This window comes from Antedon mediterranea, chromosome 2 (assembly GCF_964355755.1).
Source record: "Antedon mediterranea chromosome 2, ecAntMedi1.1, whole genome shotgun sequence".
Classification (NCBI taxonomy): domain Eukaryota; kingdom Metazoa; phylum Echinodermata; class Crinoidea; order Comatulida; family Antedonidae; genus Antedon; species Antedon mediterranea.
The window spans coordinates 15,426,522-15,451,984 of NC_092671.1; the positions used below are offsets into that span (position 1 = coordinate 15,426,522).

At 33.9% G+C, this 25,463-nt stretch overlaps 2 protein-coding genes and 5 non-coding genes across 7 annotated transcripts in view; 1 reads left to right on the plus strand and 6 right to left on the minus strand.

The window, feature by feature from the left end:
• The window catches only part of LOC140040557 (dynein axonemal heavy chain 6-like), a 34,492-nt gene extending 14,708 nt beyond the window's left edge, over positions 1–19,784 (plus strand). The window contains exons 27-70 of the mRNA XM_072086585.1: positions 89–360; positions 465–677; positions 922–1,107; positions 1,368–1,564; positions 1,790–1,973; positions 2,130–2,360; positions 2,853–3,074; positions 3,169–3,316; positions 3,502–3,659; positions 3,764–3,895; positions 4,032–4,203; positions 4,639–4,934; positions 5,239–5,318; positions 5,497–5,728; positions 5,851–6,219; positions 6,371–6,525; positions 6,666–6,846; positions 7,017–7,252; positions 7,398–7,560; positions 7,769–7,851; positions 7,961–8,198; positions 8,346–8,648; positions 8,920–9,105; positions 9,410–9,582; positions 9,843–10,023; positions 10,152–10,331; positions 10,506–10,612; positions 10,797–10,923; positions 11,056–11,202; positions 11,309–11,494; positions 11,585–11,869; positions 12,197–12,437; positions 12,558–12,658; positions 12,787–12,891; positions 13,073–13,187; positions 13,304–13,425; positions 14,246–14,416; positions 14,783–14,869; positions 15,172–15,357; positions 15,587–15,647; positions 16,295–16,458; positions 16,998–17,018; positions 18,539–18,761; positions 19,090–19,784. Of these exons, the coding sequence (XP_071942686.1) occupies positions 89–360; positions 465–677; positions 922–1,107; positions 1,368–1,564; positions 1,790–1,973; positions 2,130–2,360; positions 2,853–3,074; positions 3,169–3,316; positions 3,502–3,659; positions 3,764–3,895; positions 4,032–4,203; positions 4,639–4,934; positions 5,239–5,318; positions 5,497–5,728; positions 5,851–6,219; positions 6,371–6,525; positions 6,666–6,846; positions 7,017–7,252; positions 7,398–7,560; positions 7,769–7,851; positions 7,961–8,198; positions 8,346–8,648; positions 8,920–9,105; positions 9,410–9,582; positions 9,843–10,023; positions 10,152–10,331; positions 10,506–10,612; positions 10,797–10,923; positions 11,056–11,202; positions 11,309–11,494; positions 11,585–11,869; positions 12,197–12,437; positions 12,558–12,658; positions 12,787–12,891; positions 13,073–13,187; positions 13,304–13,425; positions 14,246–14,416; positions 14,783–14,869; positions 15,172–15,357; positions 15,587–15,647; positions 16,295–16,458; positions 16,998–17,018; positions 18,539–18,761; positions 19,090–19,193 (7,724 nt within the window). The 3' untranslated portion in view covers positions 19,194–19,784. The remainder of the gene's footprint in view (positions 1–88; positions 361–464; positions 678–921; positions 1,108–1,367; positions 1,565–1,789; positions 1,974–2,129; positions 2,361–2,852; positions 3,075–3,168; positions 3,317–3,501; positions 3,660–3,763; positions 3,896–4,031; positions 4,204–4,638; positions 4,935–5,238; positions 5,319–5,496; positions 5,729–5,850; positions 6,220–6,370; positions 6,526–6,665; positions 6,847–7,016; positions 7,253–7,397; positions 7,561–7,768; positions 7,852–7,960; positions 8,199–8,345; positions 8,649–8,919; positions 9,106–9,409; positions 9,583–9,842; positions 10,024–10,151; positions 10,332–10,505; positions 10,613–10,796; positions 10,924–11,055; positions 11,203–11,308; positions 11,495–11,584; positions 11,870–12,196; positions 12,438–12,557; positions 12,659–12,786; positions 12,892–13,072; positions 13,188–13,303; positions 13,426–14,245; positions 14,417–14,782; positions 14,870–15,171; positions 15,358–15,586; positions 15,648–16,294; positions 16,459–16,997; positions 17,019–18,538; positions 18,762–19,089) is intronic.
• Positions 19,785–20,077: 293 nt separating this feature from the next.
• LOC140040551 (large ribosomal subunit protein uL4A-like) lies at positions 20,078–25,339 on the minus strand. Its single transcript, XM_072086577.1, has 8 exons — positions 25,266–25,339; positions 23,057–23,234; positions 22,554–22,799; positions 22,176–22,300; positions 21,672–21,801; positions 21,266–21,422; positions 20,604–20,850; positions 20,078–20,298 (listed from the first exon to the last, which is right to left on the minus strand). The coding sequence occupies exons 1-8, from the start codon at positions 25,266–25,268 to the stop codon at positions 20,194–20,196; spliced, it is 1,191 nt and encodes a 396-aa protein (XP_071942678.1). The 5' UTR covers positions 25,269–25,339; the 3' UTR covers positions 20,078–20,193.
• LOC140041318 (small nucleolar RNA SNORD18) lies at positions 20,969–21,039 on the minus strand. The gene has a single exon (XR_011842923.1). It is a non-coding gene; the product is annotated as a small nucleolar RNA SNORD18 (small nucleolar RNA).
• On the minus strand, positions 21,527–21,597 carry LOC140041320 (small nucleolar RNA SNORD18). Its single transcript, XR_011842925.1, has one exon. It is a non-coding gene; the product is annotated as a small nucleolar RNA SNORD18 (small nucleolar RNA).
• LOC140041321 (small nucleolar RNA SNORD18) lies at positions 22,070–22,140 on the minus strand. Its single transcript, XR_011842926.1, has one exon. It is a non-coding gene; the product is annotated as a small nucleolar RNA SNORD18 (small nucleolar RNA).
• LOC140041319 (small nucleolar RNA SNORD18) lies at positions 22,404–22,474 on the minus strand. Its single transcript, XR_011842924.1, has one exon. It is a non-coding gene; the product is annotated as a small nucleolar RNA SNORD18 (small nucleolar RNA).
• Positions 22,930–23,000, minus strand: LOC140041317 (small nucleolar RNA SNORD18). Its single transcript, XR_011842922.1, has one exon. It is a non-coding gene; the product is annotated as a small nucleolar RNA SNORD18 (small nucleolar RNA).
• Positions 25,340–25,463: the final 124 nt, after the last annotated feature.

The following is a 25,463-nucleotide window of genomic DNA, read 5'->3' on the forward strand; positions in this document are numbered from 1 at the left end:
AAATGTTTTAGTATTATTTATTTATTAGCCTATAAGTAAAAGCCCCAATTTGCTTCTTGGTATTCAATGCGTTTTTTGTTTTTTTCAGCTCTAATTGCTGAGGTGATTCTCTACTCTGAAGGTTTTGAATCTTCACGCAATCTTGCACGAAAGATGACACAGATGTACAAACTATGCAGTGAACAGTTGTCCCAACAAGATCACTACGATTTTGGCATGAGGGCTGTTAAATCTGTATTGGTTATGGCCGGATCACTCAAGCGTGATAACCCAGATCTTGGCGAAGATATTGTACTCATTCGGGCCTTGAGGGATAGTAATCTCCCCAAGTTTCTTGCAGATGATGCTCTTCTGTTTGCTGTAAGTTCTATTTTGAAATGGTGATTTAGTTTTTGTTAGCCAATTACTGATTAATTGACTGTTGAAATGAGTAATTTGCAATGTTCTTATCTTTTTATATTCAGGGCATTTTATCAGATTTGTTCCCTGGTGTTGTATTGCCTGAACACGATTATGGAACGCTACAAAAGTTTATTGTACAGACACTACTCAACAAAGGCTTGCAAGATGAAGATTGTATCATTAAGAAAGTTATTCAGCTTTACGAGACAATGATTGTCCGACATGGTGTCATGTTAGTGGGGCCTACAGGAGGTGGCAAAACAACTGTGTATGAGGTATGAGATTAATCAACTTTTAGTTATAAACTTTTCAATATTTCATATATAATATTTGCTTTATTTGTAATAGGTAATGTGTTTTAATTTTCGTTTTCTAAGGGTGGATACATTGCTCCCTTTTTAAGAAATGCAATAACTAAGGATCATTACATATCTTTTATTAATGATAAGCACTATACTAGGTATGTTAATTCTAAGTAGTGCCGAGTAAACTAATATTTTATATTTCTGTATGTCAAAGGTTCTTGCAAAGACTATAGTCGACCTTTATGAAGCTGGAGAGGTCAGTCCATATTATCAACCTGTACACACCTATGTAATGAACCCAAAGTCAGTCAGTATGGGTGAGCTCTATGGAGAGATCAATAACCTTACCCTGGAATGGCAAGATGGGCTTATGGCTACTATCGTTAGACAAGCTGTCAATGTAAGTATAGGTGCTATTCTTATAAGTGGAGGAGGATGTAAATTAAGGAACTTTTTAGTTGCGATGGCCTATGTTCTATGCATAATTGTGTAGTAGGCCATTGTCTGGTCATAGATTCTGCCAAAACTGTTTCAAGGAATCGAGCAAAGAATCACTTTCTAATGTTTCACAATGAATTAACATGACATGACTAGTTCTTGAATTGTTGAAAATCAAAAGCTATCTATTTTTTTTTATAATACATGTTTCTGTTTCCTCAGGACACAACAGAGGATCATAAGTGGATCATCTGTGATGGTCCAGTAGATGCACTTTGGATTGAGAACATGAACACAGTACTGGATGACAACAAAATGCTGTGCTTGGCAAACTCTGAACGCATCAAGTTAACAAATTCAATTCACATGGTGTTTGAAGTTCAGGATTTGGCTGTTGCTTCTCCAGCTACGGTTAGCAGGTAAGACCATTTCTATGATGTTTGCTTTGAGATTAATTGGTGCAGTGTGTTGCTTCCAGTGGAACAGGTTTGAACCTTGTGGTCTGTGTTTTGGGGATTCAGGAGTGGATTGCAATATAAAAAACATGCTGAGTATGTTAACATATCTATATGCTTACATATCTATATGTTTACATATCAATATAACTTTACAAATACTAATAATGAACTTATAATTGATTATAGGTGTGGTATGGTGTACATTGATCCTGGAGAGTTAAAGTGGATGCCATACGTACGAACATGGATGGCCAAGTTTAAGAAGATGTTGAAAGAGGAGACATTCCAGTTCATCAATGATCTCTTCCAGACATATGTAGAGGAGGGTTTAAAGTTTGCTACCAAGAAATGTACACAGGCTATTGTTCAGGTATAATAATAATAAAATAATAACTTTATTTTGAATGACGTTAGTTTATTTTCATTTTATGTAGGCACATTTAGCGTGTTTTTCTGTTTCCATAAATAGACTAGAAACAATAATTAAATAAATATTTACACTTATCGTTTAATTTCCATACATTAGGTTGATATTAACAAAGTAGCTACTCTATGCTGTCTGCTTGAAGAGCTACTATTTCAGAAAGGTCGCAGCAAGATTGACCTCGGCATGGACACAAACAAACTTCATCCATTGATCTGCACAACGTTTGTGTTTTCATACGTCTGGGCAATTGGCGGAAACCTCTTGGACAATAGTTGGGATACCTTTGATACTTTTGTTAGGAATCAGTTTGAAGACAATGGCGAAGCAAAGGTAGGCTAGTTTAAAGATGTATTGTTCCCTGAAAAAATAATTATTAAAAAATGTTCTGTTGAATATGCCATTTTAATGTTACATATAGTTATCCACTTTGACCAAAAATTAGATTTAAAAAAATGTATTTACCTGAAAAAACTGTAATTTAAAGCAAAAAATAGTCTTATTGGCTGCCAGCCAATGGATTTTTGATTGAATTTAACCATTTATTTTGTCATTTTATAAGTGAAAACATTGTTTTTCCAAGTTATTTTTCCACGGAAGTGATTAACTTTATTGAAACTACAAAATAACCTATTCAAAGTATGATTTAATTAATCTTCATTTTTTTATGTTTTTGGGGGACATATATCTTTAAGTATTAACTTGGCTTAAATTATAGTATAAAGGCAGGGTATGAAAAGTTCAGTTATCTAATCTAAAGAGCCTCATCATTGCTCTTTTTTTTAAACTATGGTAAATAATATCTTTTTTTAAACTGTTTTAAAGCTTCCGCAAAATGGAGACCTCTGGAGTGTCTACATGGATTTTGATACCAAGAGATTGGATCTTTGGGAGAAGATTATCCCAACCTTTAAGTACAATCCAGAAGTTCCATTCTTTGAAATGTTAGTCCCGACATTGGACACTGTTCGGTTCGGATATATTATGGAGAAGCTTCTGGCTATTGGACGATCAGTGTTGTTTACAGGAACAACTGGTGTTGGAAAGGTATGTAGGATTGAGTAGTTAGTAATTTTGGTATTTTATTGTTATTAGTATTAAACCTGTAGCATCAATGCTATTACTGTTAGTATTGTTTTAGTCTGTAGTTGCAAGAGGACTTCTTGATGGCATAGCAGAACAATCTAGCTATGTTCCTGTCTACATGAACTTCTCTGCACAGACCACCAGTATAAGAACCCAAGAGATTATTGAAAGCAAATTAGAGAAGAAACGAAAGAACATTATTGGTAATAAAAATGTGTTATTTATTAACTTCTGTAGTCCTTGTTATGTACTGAGAATAGCTCAACCTTATGGCCCTATGTTAGTAATAGTTCTAAAATGTAGACATATTATATGTAAGATCCAAGTATTATATCCACCTCCAGAGGAAGATATTAATGTTGCATGTTTTTTTAATATGATCTCAAAGGTGCTCCTATTGGTAAGAGAGTTATAATATTCGTTGATGACCTCAACATGCCAAAGCTTGACACTTATGGGTCACAACCACCAATTGAGCTGCTCAGACAATATCAAGATTTCAAAGGATTTTACGATCGTGAAAAGCTTTTCTGGAAGGATATTCAGGTATGTATATTAGGATCCAAATAAAATTATTTTTTAGTATTAAAATATTGTTATGCATTTATTGAAAGATCGTATACATATTTCATGGAATATTCCTATTTAAGGATGTGACTCTGGTTGCAGCATGTGCACCCCCTGGAGGCGGTCGTAACCCTGTTACCCCTCGTCTGATGCGTCACTTTAGTATGTTTTGTATTCCTGTGGCAACTGATCACACACTGAAACAAATATTCAAGGTTCGTAGTACTTTTTGTAAAACGTTGCAGTTTAGTTTAGATATAATGGTTAAGTTTATGCGGCTATTGCAATAAAGGGATTTTATAAATGTCAAAACCAAATGACCTGTTATATTATCTTATTTCCCAAAATCAGTCAATCATCAGTGGGTTCCTGCAAGAATTTGCACCAGCAGTGAAGCAGTCTGCAGAGGCCATTGTTGGAGCAGCTGTTGAGATCTATGGTAGAATGAGTACTGACTTGTTGCCAACACCAGCCAAGTCTCATTATGTTTTCAACTTACGAGATTTGTCTAAGTGTGTTCAAGGTATGTATGTGATATGTATTTCCCTTTTAACATTGTGGTATACAACTTCTTCTTTAGCCCATCATCTCACTGCTGGGCGAAGGCCTCTCCCAACTGGGGCCAGCTAGCTCTGTGCCTGTCTTTCGTAAATCTTGGCCATGCTGTAATACCAGTCTGTCTGATGAGTTAATCCCTCCATCTCGAATGAGGTCTACCCCTCTTTCTTTCCCTATATAATGGTTGACACTTCGTTGGCAATTGTGTCCATCCATCACCTCTTCCTAGATGCCCTGCATTTTGTACATTTTTCTGTCTTTACTGCATCACTCCCTTTTGTTTGTTCTCTGGCCCATCTCTGATACGCAACAATTAACTTTATACAACTGTACCATTTATGTTTTACTTATTGAAAAGCCCCATTTAAACTAGATAATACAAGATATTATTTCTACACAGGTGTATTACAAGCTGATCCCAGCATTATCCGTGATCAGACATCCATATTCCGCCTATTTTCCCATGAATGTCAGCGTGTCTTCCATGATCGTCTTATCAATCAAGAGGACAAAAACTTCTTCAATGAAATAACAGCTGAGATGGCCAGTAAACATTTTGGTCAGAATATAGAAGCTGAAACGTTTGTGACAAAACCGATAATCTTTGGTGATTTCATGAAGATGGGTGCAGATCCAGCTGACAGATTCTATGAAGATATTACAGATCTGAATAAACTTAAAAATGTCCTGAATGATGTAAGAATTCTCACAATTACTTATCTTGCTTACCTATCCTCTTTGGGCCGAGTGACTCATAAGGCTACAAGATATTTTCTCCAGTCAATTCTGTTTCTAGCTTTAACTTTAGCTTCATTACATGATCTCCAGCCTAATCCATCTCTTTCTTTCTCCACCATGCGCCTCTAGGCTGATTAATCTCTACCATGATTATCAAACATATCAGGTGATCAAATGATTAAAATTTAATTTAAGTGAAATATGCTATGAAGTTTAGATTTAGATTATGTAATAATATCTTTCATTTTTCCTCAAATTTCAGTACCTTGATGATTATAACATGAGTTCTTCTAAGGAAATGAAACTAGTGTTTTTCTTGGATGCAATGATGCATGTTGCCAGGTAACAAAAGACATTTGCTTATTTTTATAGTAGTTGACTTGGGTATATGCCTACTCCCACAAACTTCAACATGCTTGGGAGATTGTCTTAGTCCCAGAGTAAGCATCGTATATATTATCTTATACATTTAAAACAGTAGGTTATACTCCTGTCTTAAATTCTTTGCATTTTCTCATAGGATTGTCCGGATGATACGCCAGGAAAGAGGAAATGCTCTACTGGTTGGCGTCGGTGGTACAGGAAAGCAATCCCTGACCCGTTTAGCATCACATATCTGTGGTTACCAATGTTTTCAAATTGAATTGAGTAGAGGCTACAACTACCAGTCCTTCCATGAAGACCTTAAACAATTGTATATGCTTGCAGGTGTTCAAAATAAGAACACTGTCTTCCTTTTCACAGATACACAGGTGAATTTTGAAACTGTATTTGTATAGAATATTGTACTTCATATACCCTCTATTAAAGAATACAAAAAGTGAAAAGCTGAAATCTCTCGCTTAATAAAATTTTCTTAATTTGTTCTGATTAGATTGTTGTAGAGGAGTTTCTGGAAGACATAAACAACATACTGAATTCTGGAGAAGTTCCCAACTTATTTGAACCTGATGAGTATGAACGAGTAATTATTGGAACACGACCTGCAGCGAAAGAAGCTGGAATTCCAGAAGGCAATCGTGATGAAATCTACACGTACTTCATCAACCAAGTTCGTAGGAACCTTCACATCGTACTTTGCATGAGTCCTGTTGGTGATTCCTTCCGTTCGCGGTGCAGAATGTTTCCATCACTTGTCAACTGTTGCACAATTGATTGGTTCACGGAATGGCCAGAAGAAGCCCTTTTGTCTGTGGCTACTAACTTCTTTGAACATGAGAATCTTGGAGCTGATGAAATGAAGGTGAGACTGTGTGGCTGTCTGCATTGTTATTTTTAACCTTGAAATTCTAAAGTTCTTTAGTTAAATGTTAACATAAAGTTTTTTTTACTCATGAGAACTTCATTCATTTTAAATTTCTTAAATTTGGCATGTTTTCGTTTTCACTTTACAGGAGAAGATATCCAACATGTGTGTTGAGATTCACACCAGTGTAAGCACCATTGCAGAACGTTACTATGCTGAGCTTCGTCGACGTTATTACACAACACCCACAAGCTATCTTGAACTTATTAACCTTTATCTCAGTATGCTGGATGCTAAACGGAAGTATGTCAACTTTGTTTTATACAGTTATCTACTGAAGACTCTTAATAGGACCTTTTTATCATAGTTAGCTAAAATAAGCAAACAACATTTATGTAAAAAAAGTGCTAGGATCTCAAAGTGACTGTATATTCTTTTCACAGGCAACTAGTCAATGCACGAGACCGTGTGAAAAATGGCCTGACAAAGTTACTTGAGACAAATGATCTAGTAGCTGAAATGGAGGTCACACTCACTGCACTGGAACCAGAGTTAAAAAAGAAATCTGCTGATACAGAAATTCTGATGGAAAAGTTGGCAGTGGATCAAGAAAAAGCTGATGAAGTAAATGAATGAAAATTCTACATTTCTTTTTATTGTTTGCTTCTTGTAAAATTATTAATACAACTCCTATTTAACAGAAACTCCTAATATGGGACACTTTGTTGGGTATCAACCACTTAATAGGAGTTAATAGGAACATGTGAACACAAAGTTATTTTATTTATCACTAGGTACGTAAAGTAGTATTGGAGGATGAAGCAGTGGCAAAAGTAAAAGCAGAAGAGACACAAGCCATTGCAGAAGATGCTCAAAGAGATCTTGATGAAGCCCTGCCTGCTCTTGATGCTGCTCAAAAGGCTCTTGACTCACTGGACAAGAGTGACATTGCAGAGTTGAAAGTGTTTAGTAAACCACCGGATCTTGTTATGACTGTAATGGAAGCTGTTTGCATCGTCCTGCAAGTGAAGTGAGTATAATAATTGTGTAATCCAATACTCAATTATAATCTCACTCTCTAATTTTGAATAATTTAATTTTCACCAAATTGTGTACGCAGGTCCCCGATTTCAAACTGTATTTAACAAAGTTTCATTATTGTTTTTATTTGTCAGACCTGATTGGGCAAGCGCAAAACAGTTGCTAGGTGATCCAACCTTCCTGAAGAAACTTATGGAATATGATAAAGATAACATTGCCGATTCTTTGTTAAAGAAACTTAAAAAATACATTGAGAACCCAAAATTTGTTCCAGAAATTGTTGAGAAAACATCTAAAGTATGTACTTCTTTTACTTTTAATAGTAGAATTAATCTGTTTGTATCATTAGATATTTTGTAAGATTCTTCTCACACACTTTGAACTTTCTGTTTATTCTGTGTCTTCTGTGTCTGTCATTTAGGTAGTATAAAATTGCCAAAATAGGATGCTATTCTCAACTACAACATTGCTTGAGGATAACACACAATTTTACATTTCATTTTAGGCTTGCAAGTCAATGTGTATGTGGGTGAGAGCTATGGATCTGTATGCCAAGGTGTTTAGAACTGTAGAACCTAAAAAGAAAAGGTGAGATTTCCTTTTCAATTCATTTTAGTAACAAAAATAATCAGAATATTTTGAAAAGTCAAGACATTATGAGTTTACATTGTAATAATGCTTCATTTTTGCCATACAGGTTAAGAGAAGCAGAGGAAGAGTTAAGTAATACTATGGCAGTTTTGAAAGAAAAACAAGACAAGCTAGCTGAGGTAGAAAGCAAAATAGCTGAGCTTCAGGCTTCTTATGAAGCCAGTGTTAATGAGAAAGAATCATTGAAAAGGAACATGGCTCAGACTAGTGCTAGATTGAAACGGGCTGGAAAGTTAACTACTGCTCTGGGAGATGAACAAATTAGATGGGAGGAGAGTGTTAAGGTATGTTACAAATCTAAAGCTGGTTTAGAACAGAAAGTGTGAAGATTTCTTCTTTAAATTTGATCAAATTTGTTAGGCCGGCCTATCAATCCATTAAAGTTACGATTTTGTGTGAATTAAAAATGTTTGATTTGTTTCATCTCATAGGATTTTGAGATGCAGATTGGCAATGTTGCAGGCAATGTTTTTGTAGCAGCTGCATGTGTGGCCTACTACGGAGCCTTCACCAGCTCCTTCAGACAGGAGCTTGTAGATCGCTGGATGTTAAGATGTAAAGAGCTTGAAATACCTATCAGTGAAGACTTCAGTCTAATCAAGATCCTTGCAGATCCTTTTGAGATCAGGCAGTGGAATGCTGATGGACTTCCTAGAGATACAGTGTCGACTGAAAATGCTGTCTTAGTTACAAGAGGCAGACGTTGGCCTTTGATGATAGATCCACAAGATCAGGTGACTGCTTTAGTACAATACTCAGATTTTTATGATAAATTTCTTTCTTCGTCAATGTAACACTGACAAGTACAATCCATGATCAATATGTCAGCATGATATTCTTGCAAAAGTGTGATGTGCCCAAATATAGTAGTGATATACCTAAATATGGTAGTGATATGACATCATCATGTCCATATATGGACACATCACATTTTTTCGTCACATAAAGTTTTATAGTGTAGACAGGTCATCTTCATCAACTATTTCAATTACTATTACATTGCAGGCAAACCGTTGGATAAGAAATCGCGAGTCTCGCAATGGTCTGAAGGTCATTAAGCTAACAGACAAGGATTTTCTACGCACTTTAGAAACAGCCATCCGCATTGGTTTGCCAGTTCTTCTTGAGGAACTTGGTGAATCTTTGGATCCTGCTCTTGAACCAATTCTCCTTAAACAGACATTTATGCAAGTATGTATTTATCTCAAACAGATTGAAAATCATCTCAATATTCTTATAATTTCATTTCATGAGTGCCTACCTGGATATATCTGATTTCCATTTATGACTAAAATATTTGTTTAACTTAATTGTATCTTTGTTTTTACTGGGTAACCTCTTTAGTATACTTTTCTCCCAGAGAAACGAGTATACAACTCATAAAACAATTAAAGAACTGACACACATACAGATAACATACAAAAAACACCATACATATCCATTGTCAACATTTCAAATCTCAGTCTCTTGAATTTTTGCTTCTTTTTGTTTTTAGGGTGGTCGCCTTCTGATAAGGCTGGGAGATAGTGACATAGATTATGACAAGAACTTCAAGTTTTACATGACAACCAAGATGGCAAACCCACATTATCTGCCAGAAGTTTGCATCAAAGTTACTATTATTAACTTCACAGTAACCAAGTCAGGACTGGAAGATCAACTTTTGAGGTAAATTCTTAAGCTCTGTCTACACTATCAAACTTTATGTGACAAAAAAATGTCCATATTATATGGACTTGAATTCATATTACTACCATATTTGGGCATATCACATTTTTTAAGTCAAACTAGTTTGATAGTGCAGACAACGTGTGTTCTACAATTGTATACTCATACTCTTTTTTATTGGCCTAGCCTCTTGTCTCTTAACAGACAATCTTACAAACATTCATTGTGTATTATTAAATGCTATGTAATTATTTCTGAAGTGATGTTGTGAGACTAGAGCGACCCGACCTAGAGGAGCAGAGAAGTCAGTTGATAGTTCGTATAAATTCTGATCGTAATCAACTGAAAGCGATTGAAGACAGAATATTGAAATTGTTGTTTGAGTCTGAGGGAAATATTCTTGACAATGAAGAGCTGATAAATACATTAAATGAATCAAAGGTAAGGATTTGTATTATTATATCACTTTTATTGTAAAAATTGTCACTGTTGTTAGCTAAAGCTAAATTTAATTACAACGTGGAACAACAACAACAAAATTAAACATTCCATTATCTATTTATTTAAAGGTTACTTCAGGAGTAATCACAAACCGTTTGAAAGAAGCCGAATCGACAGAAGAGAAAATCTCATTGGCACGTGAGAAATATCGTGGTGTTGCTTCACGTGGCTCAGTGATGTACTTTGTTGTGGCATCGTTGGCTGAAATTGATCCTATGTATCAATTCTCGCTCAAATACTTCAAGAATGTGAGTAAAACAGTTTAAATAGAAGAACTATTGTAAAGGTCATTGCTATTGTACTATTGTGGCATTAACTTAATAAATTATTCAAGAATTTCATATTTTATGTTTTTTCTTTTCTATATTATGTATTTTTACTAAACTACTGTATAATAACAAAATTGACTATTTATTTTTTAGTTGTTCAATACTTGCATTGAAAACAGTGAAAAAAGTGATGACCTTACAAAACGACTGGGAATCCTTCTAAAGCAGACAACAATGGCAGTGTATTCAAATGTTTCACGGTATGTACCGGTCCTGTTTGAAATTTAGATATAATTCATACTTTTTTTTCAATTTAATAGTTAGTTAAAGATTTGTACAGTACCATTAAAGGCTAGGATAAAGTTATTAGTGTACTAAGAATTTAAGTTCAAAACCAACAAGGATGGAACAATTAAGTATAATATATTTTATTCTTTTGTAAAGTGGATTATTTGAAGTTCATAAACTTGTGTACTCATTCATGCTGTGTGGAGATATCATGCGACTGGATGGTAAGATTACTGATCTGGAGTGGAACTTCTTTTTAAGAGGAGCTGCAGCCATTGGTCAGGTATGTGACTTGTTCTTTTTACAACTTTTAGCAATTTTCAAAACCTTATGCAGATTTAAATACAGGCTGATAAACTGTACACATTGTGATGTATATCTCCCAATTACTAATGTACTGTACTTGATTTCATAGGATGAAAAGGCAAAGCCCGACATTCCATGGTTGACAGATGCAACATGGAAAACCTGTGGTGATCTTGATCAAAATGTACCAGCTTTTAAGGGCTTATCCCGTGATGTTATTGCAACACCAGTATCTTGCAGCATGGGTCGATTACAGGTATTGTATAGCAGCCTTCAATTAAATCAAATTCTCTTCCATTTTACTTTCTAAGAACCAAACATTTCTCGTGTAAAATTACATATTTTGTTAACTTTGTCCAAAGGTTCGAGTGAATCCTGAGAAATGGGCTATGTATGGTCCAGTACCACCACCATATGTCCCACCACAAGAGGCAGATGGAGAACAAGCTGCTCAACCTGTTGATGATGGAAAGGTTAAAGGTCATTGGAATGAACGCTTAACAAGTTTCCAGAGGTTGATGATGGTTAAAGCTTTTATGGAAGAAAAGGTATGTTATATAGGCCTATATATTTATAATTTGTTTTTGGTCATCTATGGACTATTTTCATGTTATTAACAAAATTCAACATGTTTTCAGGTTGTATTTGCTGTGACTGATTTTGTAAGCGAGAACTTGGGCAAACGCTTTGTTGAGAACCCTCCCATTGATCTTGGTACACTTTATCAAGACATGACGCCATCAACACCGCTGGTGTTTGTGCTTAGTACCGGATCAGATCCTATGGCAGCATTCCAGAGGTTTGCTCGAGAAAAGAACTACTTAGATAGAATTCAAGCGATCTCTCTTGGCCAGGGTCAGGGACCAGTTGCAGAGAAAATGATGGAAGCTGCAGTTAAGAATGGTGACTGGATATTTCTTCAGGTAAAAAATTACAAATAAATGGTTTTACTAAAACTTACTCAATCTGGAGTATGTGCCTTGACCAAAACAGAGTGGTATGGAACACTAATCACTCTACATCAGTTTGTGCAACCTACTTTGCTTAAGCTCTGTCTACACTATCAAACTTTATGTGATAAAAAAGTGTTATTTGCCCATATATGAGCATATCACACTTTTTTTGTCAAACTAGAAGAAGTAGTTAAATGAAACAAGGAGTAGATTTGCATGGAATATTATACTGACATATTGAGACAGATATTTAGATGATGACTGTATTCTAAATATCTATAACCTTTATTACAATAGAATTGCCATTTGGCTGCATCTTGGATGTTAAGCATGGAAGAAATCATAAAAGAAATGGGAGAGCCTGGTGCAGAAATCCATGCAGACTTCCGACTGTTCCTCAGCTCTATGCCTACAAAGGTTTTTCCAGTTTCTGTGCTTCAGAACAGTGTAAAGGTCACCAACGAGCCTCCAAAGGGCCTGAGGGCTAATATCCGTAGGGCTTTCTTTGAGTTGACTCCAACTCATTTTGAAGAACACAGTAAGTTGTATAACGATTGCGTTGATTTTACTAGATTTTAATTGAAGGTTTTAACTAGTGTTGCTACTAAGCTTCAATTATCAATCATGTCATAGCATTTTATGGTCTTCTCTTTCCCAGTTCTTGGTATCAAATGGAGGAAGATGATCTTTGGTGTTTGTTTGTTCCATGCTATTATACAAGAAAGAAAGAAATTTGGTCCACTTGGTTGGAACATCAAGGTATTTACGATATATAAAGTGTAGTACAATATAAATGAAAAAAAAGAGTAATCAATTGTTAATATGTTGAAAATGAGTAAATGTATTTAATAGTTAAATTGAAAAATACATTTTCTTTATTTTTTTAGTATGAATTTAATGACAGCGACAGAATGTGTGCCTTGGAAAACCTTAAGATGTTCTTAGATGATGGAGAGATTCCATGGGATGCTCTTCAGTACATCACAGGAGAGGTATTGTACCAATATGCTGGGTATAGTCCCAGTATTTACTTTTGCTCTGGATGTAGGCCTCTCCCTAGCAAGTTTTTTTCCTGAACCAGGGTTTCCCCGGGTATAGTCCCATCACCAAATTGTGTGTTGTGATTATGCTAGAGGATACTTTATTTTTTATATTTATTTATTTTTTCTCTAGATTACATATGGTGGCCGTGTAACAGATGCCTGGGATCAAAGATGTTTGAGAACAATACTTAAAAGATTCTTCTCGCCACAAATTCTAAATGAAAATTACAAGTTTTCAGATTCAGGTGGGTTTTCTTTTATAAATAAAACTACATTCCACCATTAATAAAATTAATTATGGAACATTCATGTTTTGTAATTGTTATGTACAAATTGAAAACATTATAACATTTTTGTTCAGGTATCTACTTTTGCCCGGACAAAGATACTTTACAAGAATACCGGCAGTACATAGAAGATCTACCAATAATTGATGAACCTGAGATATTTGCTATGCATGAAAATGCAAACATTGCATTTCAGGTTAGTGTTCCAATCCTGAAGTACTTCTTGAATACTCTCCTAAATAGATAATGGTTTGATCCATATTAGTTATCTACTCTATGAATTATTTATTACAGTATTTCTAAACACATTTTACCTTCTTCTATCCATATTACATTTTCTATTTAGTTTCTTAAATCGTTAATAGACAGGTTTCGCAATCTTACAAATACGATAACGAAAACGGATACGTCACGCACACGTATTTGTTTTCGTAAGCCAGTAAAAATCTTGTTTCGCATGGTAACGAAATATTGAGGGCGCCGTCCAAAATATGACTGCGGTAAATTTGAGCGAAGCACAGGTACGTGTTGCCTGGTGCTTGGCTGCCTAGGCCTAGCGTAACATCAAAGCGAGTGAGGACTTTAAAAACTGCTATTTATCAAAATTGACCTGGCATTTTAGTAAATTACTTTAGTAAATTACTTTCAATAAATCTATAATTATATTATAATCATGAATCATTCCTGATTCAAATGCAAAATGTGCAAAATAGATCAAAAACTATACTCGTTTTGTAGTTACGAATATGACTGGTGATATTCGTCAACACGAATACGCTTTACAAATATGAAATGGGGATCAGCTCAAAAGTTTCACAAATGTGTGACGTATCCGTTTTCGTTATCGTATTCGTAAGGCTGCGAAACCTCCCTAATATTCTAACCGGATTAAAACAGCTTGTATTTCTTCAACATTTAGTAGTAGTACTTACTCTGATATTTATTTGTATCATTGTTGATTCATTATTTGTTTTTTACAAATTAATTGTTTATAAATCAAATCCATAATATCTTAGAAACAAGAGACAAAGTCAATGATTGATACTATATTGGAAGTGCAGCCTCGTCTAGCTTCTGGAGGTAGTGGCAAAACGAATGATGATATTGTATACGAACTTGCAGAGAACATTTTAGGAAAGCTACCAGAAAAGTTGGATATTGAAATTGCTAATCAAGAGATGTTTAAGGTAATAACACTTTAAATTTCAACAAAATTTGGTCTTTTGATTTTTCCCCACATCAATTTGTTCCTCATTACCAATTAAACTACTAAATGAAAAGAATTACATTTATTTGTATTTGCCAATGCACAGAACACATTAGCCATAAGGTGATCTGAATCAGTGAGTAGTAGTTTTCATGTGAGTTCATTCTAGTAAGATGAAGACTAGTGAGAGAAACAAAATGAAATCAACCTTGTTTCTGTATATAGAAACTATATAGAGTTCTTTTTCTAATTTTAGCTTGAATGTAGTTTTGCCATAAAATCGTTTAGTTAAATTGATAGTGAACTCTGTTTTATAGCTTCTTAATAATTATTGTTTGATATTTAGACTGACAGCAAGGGACGCATAAACTCTTTAACCACAGTTCTATGTCAGGAAGTAGATAGGTTTAATAGTCTCCTGAAAGTCATTAAGGTAAGCCTACTGTATGTTCCGCTGACTTGGCTTCTTCTGTAACATATTATATTATTTTACCTTTGTATTTCATAATTTAAAACGGGAACTTTCACTCAATTAAAATAATTTGAGTCCTAGGAATAGGTGGAAAAGTTGGTAGATTGATTTAATTTAAATTAAATATATTAAATTTTAACACAATAAAGGGTGATGTGTCTTTTTAACCTACTTAACTTCATCCATGTCGACATTACTATAGTAGTAAAAGTGTAAGACCAAATGTATGTATGTTTTTTTATTAAAAAAAAAACTTTTTTTAGAACTCTTTAAGGACCATTCAGAAAGCTATCAAAGGATTAGTGGTGATGTCTGAAGAACTAGAAGCTGTTTACCATAGTTTTCTTAATAACCATGTACCAGATATGTGGTCAAATGCAGCATACCCATCACTCAAACCTCTAGCTTCTTGGGTCAAAGATCTGGAGCTTAGGTGTGGATTTATTGGAGTAAGTCGAATCTCATTTTTTGTTGACCATAGTAATATTTGTGATACCCTATCAAGGGGACACTTTATTGTGAAACAAACAAGAGGCAATTTGTGTTTTAAGACTATTTGGCCATATCCTTATTCAGAGGACACCCCTATTAAGGGAACAGTTTGGATCCCAAAAATGTCCTCTTAATAGGTGTTCTACTGTGTTAGTGAATAACTAATAAGTATTTTTCTCCTTTTAGCATTGGATTGAGCATGGTTCTCCCAAGTCATTCTGGCTGTCAGGATTCTTCTTTCCCCAAGGTATTATTTGAGATGATGACAAATAATGATTTAGTGATGATGATGAATAGTGATGTAAATAAATGTTATAATATAGAGCTTTTGATTTTGGTAGGACTTATGATGTCATATGGAGGTACTATTCACATACCTTGCAATTTTTATCAAGGCATAGGACCCAATTTGGTCAACTCCAGGTCTAGACAATGGCCTTTGGTTCTGTTATAACACAGAAATGCTTGATTGAACCTTTTTGGGTGTAACTGATTTTACAGAACTGGGAAACGACTTGGCCAAATTACGTAATGCAATATTTACATAAGTCTTATGTCCTAGGTCTTTGCAAATTGTAACGCATAATAAACTCATGATAAATAAAGGTGATGATATTCATTTGTGAGTACCATTATTTGCAGTAGAATTGTGACATTTAAAAAAGACATCCTCCCCACCAGCACCTTTATAACATAAATATACTGCAATGGCCAATTTACACAGATGAACAGTAATGATTAATGTGAGCAGAAGTGGTTGAGCTGAAAACCTGCTTAGGATAGACACAGATTCTGTGTGGGACAAGCTAAACAGTTTTCCACTTACCATTACCACTTTACTACTGTAAATTGGCCTTAATATTATAAGGATCACATTTTATTTTCATTTTTTAGGTTTTCTGACTGGAACTCTTCAGAATCATGCAAGAAAGTATGACTACCCAATTGATCAATTGACATTCCGCTTTGAGGTCCTACCTATATATCGCCACCAAGTAGATGTTGCGGCACAGATGGAACAGCTTACGTTTGGACAGTCATTAGATGCCGATAAAGAGGTGAGTACAGTATTTGGAATAGTTGTTGTGATAACATACTAGGAAAAAAAGAAATGCAAGGTTATTATTTTGTACAACTTTTATGAAGTGCCAAAGCTGGGACAGGTTGTACTTCCATCTACTAATGACTTTAAATCAAGTCCATTTTTTAGATCCCAATATGTCATTAAATCATCTTTTATTGCTCGTTATTAATCTTTTCATATTTGAAATATTTTACAACTACATAGATAACGTGCAGCTGTATCAAGAATGATGTAAGAATTGTTTACAAAGAGTTAAAATTAATCCAATTTTGTTCAGTTTCTAGAATCAAGAATTCAAATTTGCTTTTTTATTTGTGTTAAAACTTATTATGTTTATGTAAATTTGTTTTTGGTATTTGACTAATTATATGTTAAAAATAGAAATGATCTTTTTCAATTCAAAAGTCAAAAAAATTAGACCCAGTAAGTGATAATGCAAACGTCCCGTTTTATTTTAAGTTTTTTATTTAAATGTTATTGTCCTATTGTTCTTTGCCTTCTTGTGATGTACAGAAAACAACTTCAGATGGTGATGTAAGTAGTGCAGTAAATTGTTGTGTGAAAAAAATGCACTTGTGATTTTGAAAAATGCAATTGTGTGTCTTACCACTAATATCCAATTTGGCTAAAGTACTCTATTCAAAGCAATGTGAATTTTTATATAAGAATATAGGCTGAAAAATAGAATGCTTAGTATGATTCACATAGCTAAAAATGAATGTACTATTGGAAGGAATGGTACTACAATTTATATATATAACTTGTATTTAAAAATGATATGGCTTTACCATGTTGAAACACTGGTTCTCGTCAGATCACCAAAGTTAAGGGCCTGGTTAGAGCTTAGATGGGAGACCATCTGGGAATATCGGGTGCTGTATATGGAGCTGGGGTCCCATTAGGAATTTGAAATCAGCACTGCTGACTCTTATGGCAGCCCCTGCATCTAATATCTGCCTCAGACTTATTGGCCCTTGCCTTTCCTCTGATCAAGGTGGGCATTGGACAAGAGAAGCCATTGATCATTCAGATGAATGTAAAATTATTGACATTGTTGTTTGTGACAGACGTCGGCCATAAACATTTAAAAAAGAGAAGTGATTTCAGGGTACATTCTTAGTGACTATACCCTGAAATAGCAAAAGGATAAGACATGACTAGTTAGAATGGACTGATTGTTGGTTTAGCATTGATCTTACACATTACTGTATAAGTTTTGCATACTTACTATATGTTTTTTTTAAAAATCTGTTTACATCTTTTTGACTTATATCTAATACATTTTATATATTTTTTATTACTGATATTCTAACAATGTGTGCAACGTTTATTCATTATTAACACTGTTTTTATTGTAATTATGAGTTTCATTTTATTAATGTATATTAATATTTCTTCTTGGTAACCTAATAATACAAAATTACACTTTTTTAACTTAAAGATTGTCCCCCTGAAAATAATTTGTTTAAACATTTTTTTTGTTGAATATGCCATTTTAATGTTACATAATAGTTATTGACTTTGACCAAAAATTGGATGGAAAAAAAATGTATTTACCTGAAAAAATGGAATTTAAAGCAAAAATGGTCAAATTGGCTGCCAGCTAATGGATTTTTGGTTGAATTTAACCATTTATCATGTTATTTTATTTATTTTTTTTTACGGAAGTTATTCACTTTATTAAAACTACAAAATAACCTATTCAAAGTCTGATTTAATTAATCTTCATTTTTCATGTTTTTGGGGGACAATACATCTTTAAACTAAAATTACTAATAAATGATGTTATATACTTTTGAATTAATTATTGCTTTTTATTATTTTTTAATACATCTCAATCTTTTTATTTATTATTCAACTTCAACTGACTGATAATTTTAAGCAAACAAAAAACATGCAAAGCTATAAAAATCTTTTTAATATGAAACACTGAAATTAAATTGTGTATTACTTGAAAAATTATCCCAATTAACATTTACACATACATTTAACGGCTAAATTAAGTACTTTTAGAGACTATATTACTATTATGCAAATGTTCTTTTTACAATTAGCTGCCAAATTTGGAAGACGGTGTATTAGTGCATGGATTGTATATGGATGCGTCCCGATGGGATGATGAGAAGATGTTGTTAGCCGACAGCTATGCTGGCCAAATGAATCCACCTCTACCAGTGATGAAAATGGAGCCAGAAATGAATTGTGAACCAAAGCCTACAGATTATATTTGTCCACTGTACAAGACAGGATTAAGGGCTGGAACTCTGTCGACCACAGGTAATTTATGGAGACAATAGCTATGATTTATTTCAAGTTTGCGGTACACCACGTATATTTACAATTGAGAACTAAATATATGCGGTGTACTGCAAATTCAAACTTCAATGTAATAGCTATAATATTTATTGAAATAAGTTACACATTTCAGGGCCGTAGCCACCAGTGCAGTTCGTAAGGTTTCAATCCGACTACTTTTTGGCAGAAGCATTTGACAATCCCATGGCAATTCTCATAGCTACGGCTTTGCTTTGTTAATACTGTATTCACTGTTCGAAATGTATTATATAGGACTGTATTTTAAGTATGCTGTAATTGTTTTTCGCAGGTCATTCTACAAACTTTGTTGTGTCCGTTCACCTACCATCTGACCAACCCCAGGACTATTGGATCTCTAAGGGCTCTGCACTTCTTTGTCAACTTAATGAATAAATCAAAAAGACTACATTTCTGAAGCAAACTGGAGGATATCAATGCTTACTCAAGTATAATCCCACCTCCAGGTTTGGAGTCATTTTAATATACTGTATATAGCCCATCTTTGTCCTCAAGTATAATCTCACCCCAAAACCAAACTAATATTAAAGGTATTTTGATATTTTCGAGTCCAAGAAATTGTGTTTTTTTTAAACTGAGATGTCTTAATATACCATTACGATACATTTTGTTTTATGTAAATAGGATATAAATATATGCTTGTAAAAACTATAAAATTATTAAGGTAAATTGTGATTTTCACTAACTGTATGTTTTATTTAGTATACACTGTCGGTGTATTGTGTAATTGCTGTGATTATTAAAGAATGTCCATATAACATTTAATTAAAAGATAAATGAATTGTTCGTCCAGTGAATATTTAGTTAAATATATGCATTTATTGTAAAATAAAGTATCTATGATTCCATCCAGAATAAACAAATAATTTATAATAAACCTTGAAAATGGTAAATCCGTCCATATTATAATAAATATATTCTATTTTATAAAGTTGTCGTTTAAGTATGTTAAAATTAAAGTTTAATGAAGATGCAATTGTCTTGTCAATTATTTTGTTTTAAGTCTGTCTACATAAATGTGCCCCTATATGGACATGATGTCATATCTCATATTCAAACTTTACAATTGCTCCACTTGATTTTACATATAGGTCTCATCACATCTTTTCTGGAAGTTAGTAGTCAAAGTATTGGCCCCTATTTATTGTTTTCGCCTTTGTCCAAGATTGAGTATATATTAATTTGTACAGAAAAAGTATCTTTATATTAATAATGTATTCTCATTTATGATGCCAGACTAAAAGATACCACAAAACAACTTGTACTCTTTCACATGTGGTATTTTATTTTTTTATATTAGGATTCAGTCTTATAGTACTTCTTGTACTATCTATTAGTGACAGTTTATATAGTATTTCATTATACTAATGTTTACTTATTTCTTGCCACTTTTGGCCTTTCCTGACTTGCCCTTGTCCTTTCCTTTGCCCTTGGCTGTCTTAGCAGCTGGTTTCTTGCCCTTTCCCTCAGGCTGACTTATCTGAAATTAAACAAAGATTATGATTAATCAAAGAAAGAAAATAGGCCTAGCATTGGTTGTATACCCCATGGATACTAAAGCCTGTTTTTCTGTCGACGTTATTCGACGCTATCGTCGTTGATCTTTAACAGTTCAACGACGATCGTTTGAAAACAATCAATTTGAAATGACAACAATAGCGAGTACCCTTTCCTGTAAATCGTTAACATTTCAATGTTTACGTAAAAGATCGCTGATTATTGTTAACGATAGCGTCGACGTCGACAGGAAAACAGGCTTAAGGCCTATTAAAAAGCTGTACTTACTCCCAACTTCTTGTTCTTCAACTGCTGTTTCTTTTCAGTATTACGTATTTCAAGCAGCTTGGCAACACGTTTCTGAGTCTGAGCGTATGGGTTCAGTTTGAACATGACACGGACATTCTTCAACGGGTTCTTCTTGTGCACCTTGCGCTTGTTGGCGTTGCGGTTGGCTGGTCTCAACTGTTTCTTAATCTCGTCACTTCTCAGCAGACGGGTTAAATCAGTGTTCACCATTTTTCCCATTGGAAGACTAAAGAAAATAATCAATTAGGTACCCTTGTAACCACTTGACATATAGTAACCACTTGATATATAGTAACTCAACAACACTACTTTAATAAAGAAACATGCGAGATAAGAAATATACAGAGATCAGTACTTCTTGGTAAAAATCATGGTTATTCATAAACACGGACCAGAAGTTGAATCATCATATACTCTGCATATCTGTATTTTTTTAAACGTTAAAATTGCTTGGGTCTTGAAAAATCATTGTCATTTGCTATGAAATTTTGAGCTATGTTTAAATACTGAATCAAATGTAGTGATTACATTAACACCAAACAAGAGGGAGATTACAAAATAGTCTTTGCGTTTGTTATCTTGTGAAAACTGCAAGTAGGATTTGAACCAAAAACCATGGGTAAAAAGGTATGGCAACTTACTTGTAGTTGGTCTTTTCAGTTGAAGATTTCTTGTATGTACCATAGATTTCATTCAACTTGCGGAAAGCACTCTCAGTCCAAATACAGAACCGGCCAACATGACCACCAGGAGCAATCTTCATCAGATTCAACTTGTTTACATTCAAGAGAGTAATACCTGTACAGATTTAAATTTTTTTTATAATACATAAATCAGCCAACTTTTTTTCAAAATAAAGTACTGCACTTCAAAATATCATTTATGAAAAAAATAGTTTGACAGAAGTCAGTACTTCTTGGTAAAAATCATTGTTATTCATAAACACGGACCAGAAGTTGAATCATCATAAACTGTCAAATACAAAATAAAATGTCTTTATTCTTTACTCTAAACTTCACTCCCGAACCAGGAAGGCCATTTACTTACCAGGAATGTTACGGAATGACCTTGTGATGCCATTGTCTTGGGCGTAGACAACCAGTGGACCTTGACGTTGAACATGACGACGGTTTCTAAGTTTACCTTTGCCGGCACGCATTCTCCTAGACTTGTAAACCTTGAAAATTAAGAATTTACTATGGTTACAATCTATAAAAGTGTTATTTTATTAAAGTACATTTGGTGACTGGTGGTTGAACTTGAACCAATCCCAGACATTTTACATCATGTTATCTAATGCTCTGTCTATACAAAAAAAGTGATGTGCCCAAATATGGTAGTGATATGACATCATCATGTCCATATATGGGGACATCAAGTTTGATAGTGTAGAGAGAGCTTAATTCACTATTATCTAAATATAACCTCAATGGTTTAAAAAAACAGAGATCAGTACTTCTTGGTAAAAATCATTGTTATTCATAAACACGGACCAGAAGTTGAATCATCATCTACTCTGTATAAAACTCTGAAATGTATCATTAGGTTTACCTTTTTGATGTCATCCCAAGCCTTGAATCTTTTCAAGAAGACTACAGCTTCTTTAGTTTTTTTGTACTCTTGAACTTTGTCGCTTACAACAAGAGGTACTTCAATGGTTTGCTCAATGCGATGACCTGAGTGAAAAATTAGCAACAATTAACAAAACACTAGCTTATAGCATATGCTAGAAGTATTGTAAACAAGGAGAATTGGAATCAATCATTTATTACTTGTACAGAAATCAGTACTTCTTGGTAAAAATCATTGTTATTCATAAACACGGACCAGAAGTTGAATCATCATAAACTCTGTATAAATACTGTAATGAAATAATATCTTATTTTTCACATTCCTAGATTCTCCAAACAATGATGTCAAATATCTTACCCTTTGACATGATCAAAGCTGGGATAGCGGTGGCCGCTAATGCAGAGCACATGGCAAATCGTTTCTGGTTGGTGTTGGTGCGATGGTGCCAGCGACGCCATGTCTTAGTCGGTGCAAACATACGCCCACCACGACACATGTTTCCGAATGCACCCTGCCCAGATCTGTGCGTTCCACCACCTCGAACACGTGGGATTCTCGCAACAGCACGACCAGTACCCCAAGATTCAGCACTGGTCTGATGTCCTATAAAAAAACAATAACAAATATTGCAGTCATTATTTTGGAGGCCATGATTAATTCATTTTAGAAAAGAGTAGAATTTCAATTAAAATATCTATTCTAAAACAAAACTAATCAAAATTGTTTTTTTTACTAGATCAGAACTTCCTGAATAACGTCACATGAAATCAGCAACACGGACCAGAAGTTGGCTCATCATTTCTATTCCATAATATTAATGTACAATATATAGCATTAAGAGATTAAAAACTTGGTGTTACCTGCTTTGACACTGACAGCATAAGCCTGACGGGTATTCTTACGCATGTTACTGCTAACAAAGTTAACAATGTCAGGTCTGATTGGGGCTGTGAAAACTGAAGGTAATGTTACATTGTTGCCACTGGCTTCACATTTCTCATTGTATACTGTAATGAGCGGACGTGCTGCAGCAACCGCCTATTAAAAAAAAGCAGTACATAAGTGAAAAAGCATGCATATCTAGGATAGGCCTAAGTCTAGGTTAGTAGTATTTTTTTTTTTGTTATAGCTAAAGATATGGTACCGTATCCATACTTCTAAAATCTAAAGGTACAGTCATTATAGAGGGCGCTATGTAAGATAGATGTTAATCAAATAGGTTATGGCAATGGTTTCCAGCAAGAAAGGTGTGTGTGGCTTAGTGAGCTAGTGATGAGGCTATGGCTTAACCCTTTCACTGCGTATACCCGGTAACAAACGTCGTTGAAATACGTATACCCGGTAATACAAGGTATGGGCAAACAATTATTTAATCGTATTTGCCTATAATATATGGCACCCTCTATATTCTTTCGATGAACTTGAATAATTTTGCAAGTCATTAAAAAAATTTCCCAGCAAAAAAAACGGCCCTCTATAGTTGTATTATCGTCTTGAAAATAATGCGCCCTCTATAGTTAATTATATATAGTATAGTATATATAATAGTATTTCTATCTTGGAAAGTTGTTTTGAGTAGCGTAATGGCGGCCATTTTGAAAGTAACACAAATTTACCAGCCCCAATAGGGCAACATCGTGTTTATCACAACACACACAAAAAAAAAATTCTGAAACAATAGTTAGTTTTTGTACTAGGCCTATAGTGAATTATTGGAAACTGTCATTATTTTCTCGATTTTGCCCCAAAACTTTGATTTGTGCATAATTTTTATAAAACAATAAAAATAATTTAATTTTTTTTTAAATATTTTTATTTGTTATACGTATCATCAATATCCAGTTGGAAAAACGTATTCCATAAGAATTTCTTATAGAAAATATAGTTTTTATCATTGAATAGATAAAAAACTCGAAATCCAAAATACCTGTAATGACGTCACATGACGTCATCAATATGCAAATTACTTTTTTTTTTATACCCAACTGTAAACTAACCCTTTGCCCATCACACACCACAAAAATAATTACACAATTATCTCAATTAGTATTTTTTTACAATTTATTAAAATATCATATGTTTTTCTTAAATATATATTACGCACAGAGGTGGGAATAATGCGCCGCAGTGAAAGGGTTAAGGGGTTGCAGGTTTGATTCTCTAATTATAATTGACGGTGTTTTTTTTGGGGGGTTTAATTTAAGAGAGATTATTTAGAGGGTTAGGTTTTTAATATTTAGGAACGAGTTTTAAAATTTACTGAACAAGTTTTAATATTTAGGAACAAGTTTTAATATTTAGGAACAAGTTTTAATATTTAGGGAGTTTTAGGAATTCAATTTTACTGTACCTTTAGCAAACGGCAGTGCCATTGATCCCCCTCTATAATTACCGTACCTTTAGTTTTTAGAAGTATGGATACGGTACCGTATAGAAACAGCGTTTAACAAAATTTAGTATGACATATGGCAGCAGAATTTTAAATTCAACAAAAATCTTTTTCTTCTGATACTTAGGCTATAATTATTATTTGAATTCATATTTAAACACTTGACATTTATAAAAGATCTAGACGCGGCCGAACCGCGACCGAATGTTGCCACATTCTGGCATGTGATGATTCGGTCGCACAAGCATTTTGCTTAACACATAAAACATATAAACGCGACCGACAAATGGGCGCGACCGAAGTGATGGCCGCTCAATTAAAATACTATTTTTCGTAGTAGAAACTATTTATTTATAATTTTAAAACGATATTCTGTTACTTCATAATATACTTAATACTCTAAGGCATATACAAATAAATTACACAAAACAAAATCTTTACCATTTTGATTTCGTTCTGGCATGTGATGATTCGGTCGCACAAGCATTTTGCTTAACACATAAAACATATAAACGCGACCGACAAATGGGCGCGACCGAAGTGATGGCCGCTCAATTAAAATACTATTTTTCGTAGTAGAAACAATTTATTTATAATTTCAAAACGATATTCTGTTACTTCATAATATACTTAACACTCTAAGGCATATACAAATAAATTACACAAAACAAAATCTTTACCATTTTGATTTCTTTCGCTCTTTATATAAAAACTGCAGCGCCTACAAAACTCGTGGGCCAAAAAGGCAGATCCACTGTAGAGAATCAGTGACGTAAACGTATTGGTAAAATAGTTTTTTGTTAATTTATAAAGTGTTAAAAATAGTTTATAATAATGTAGATGTATCTAATATAAATATTTGTTTTCAAAATATATTA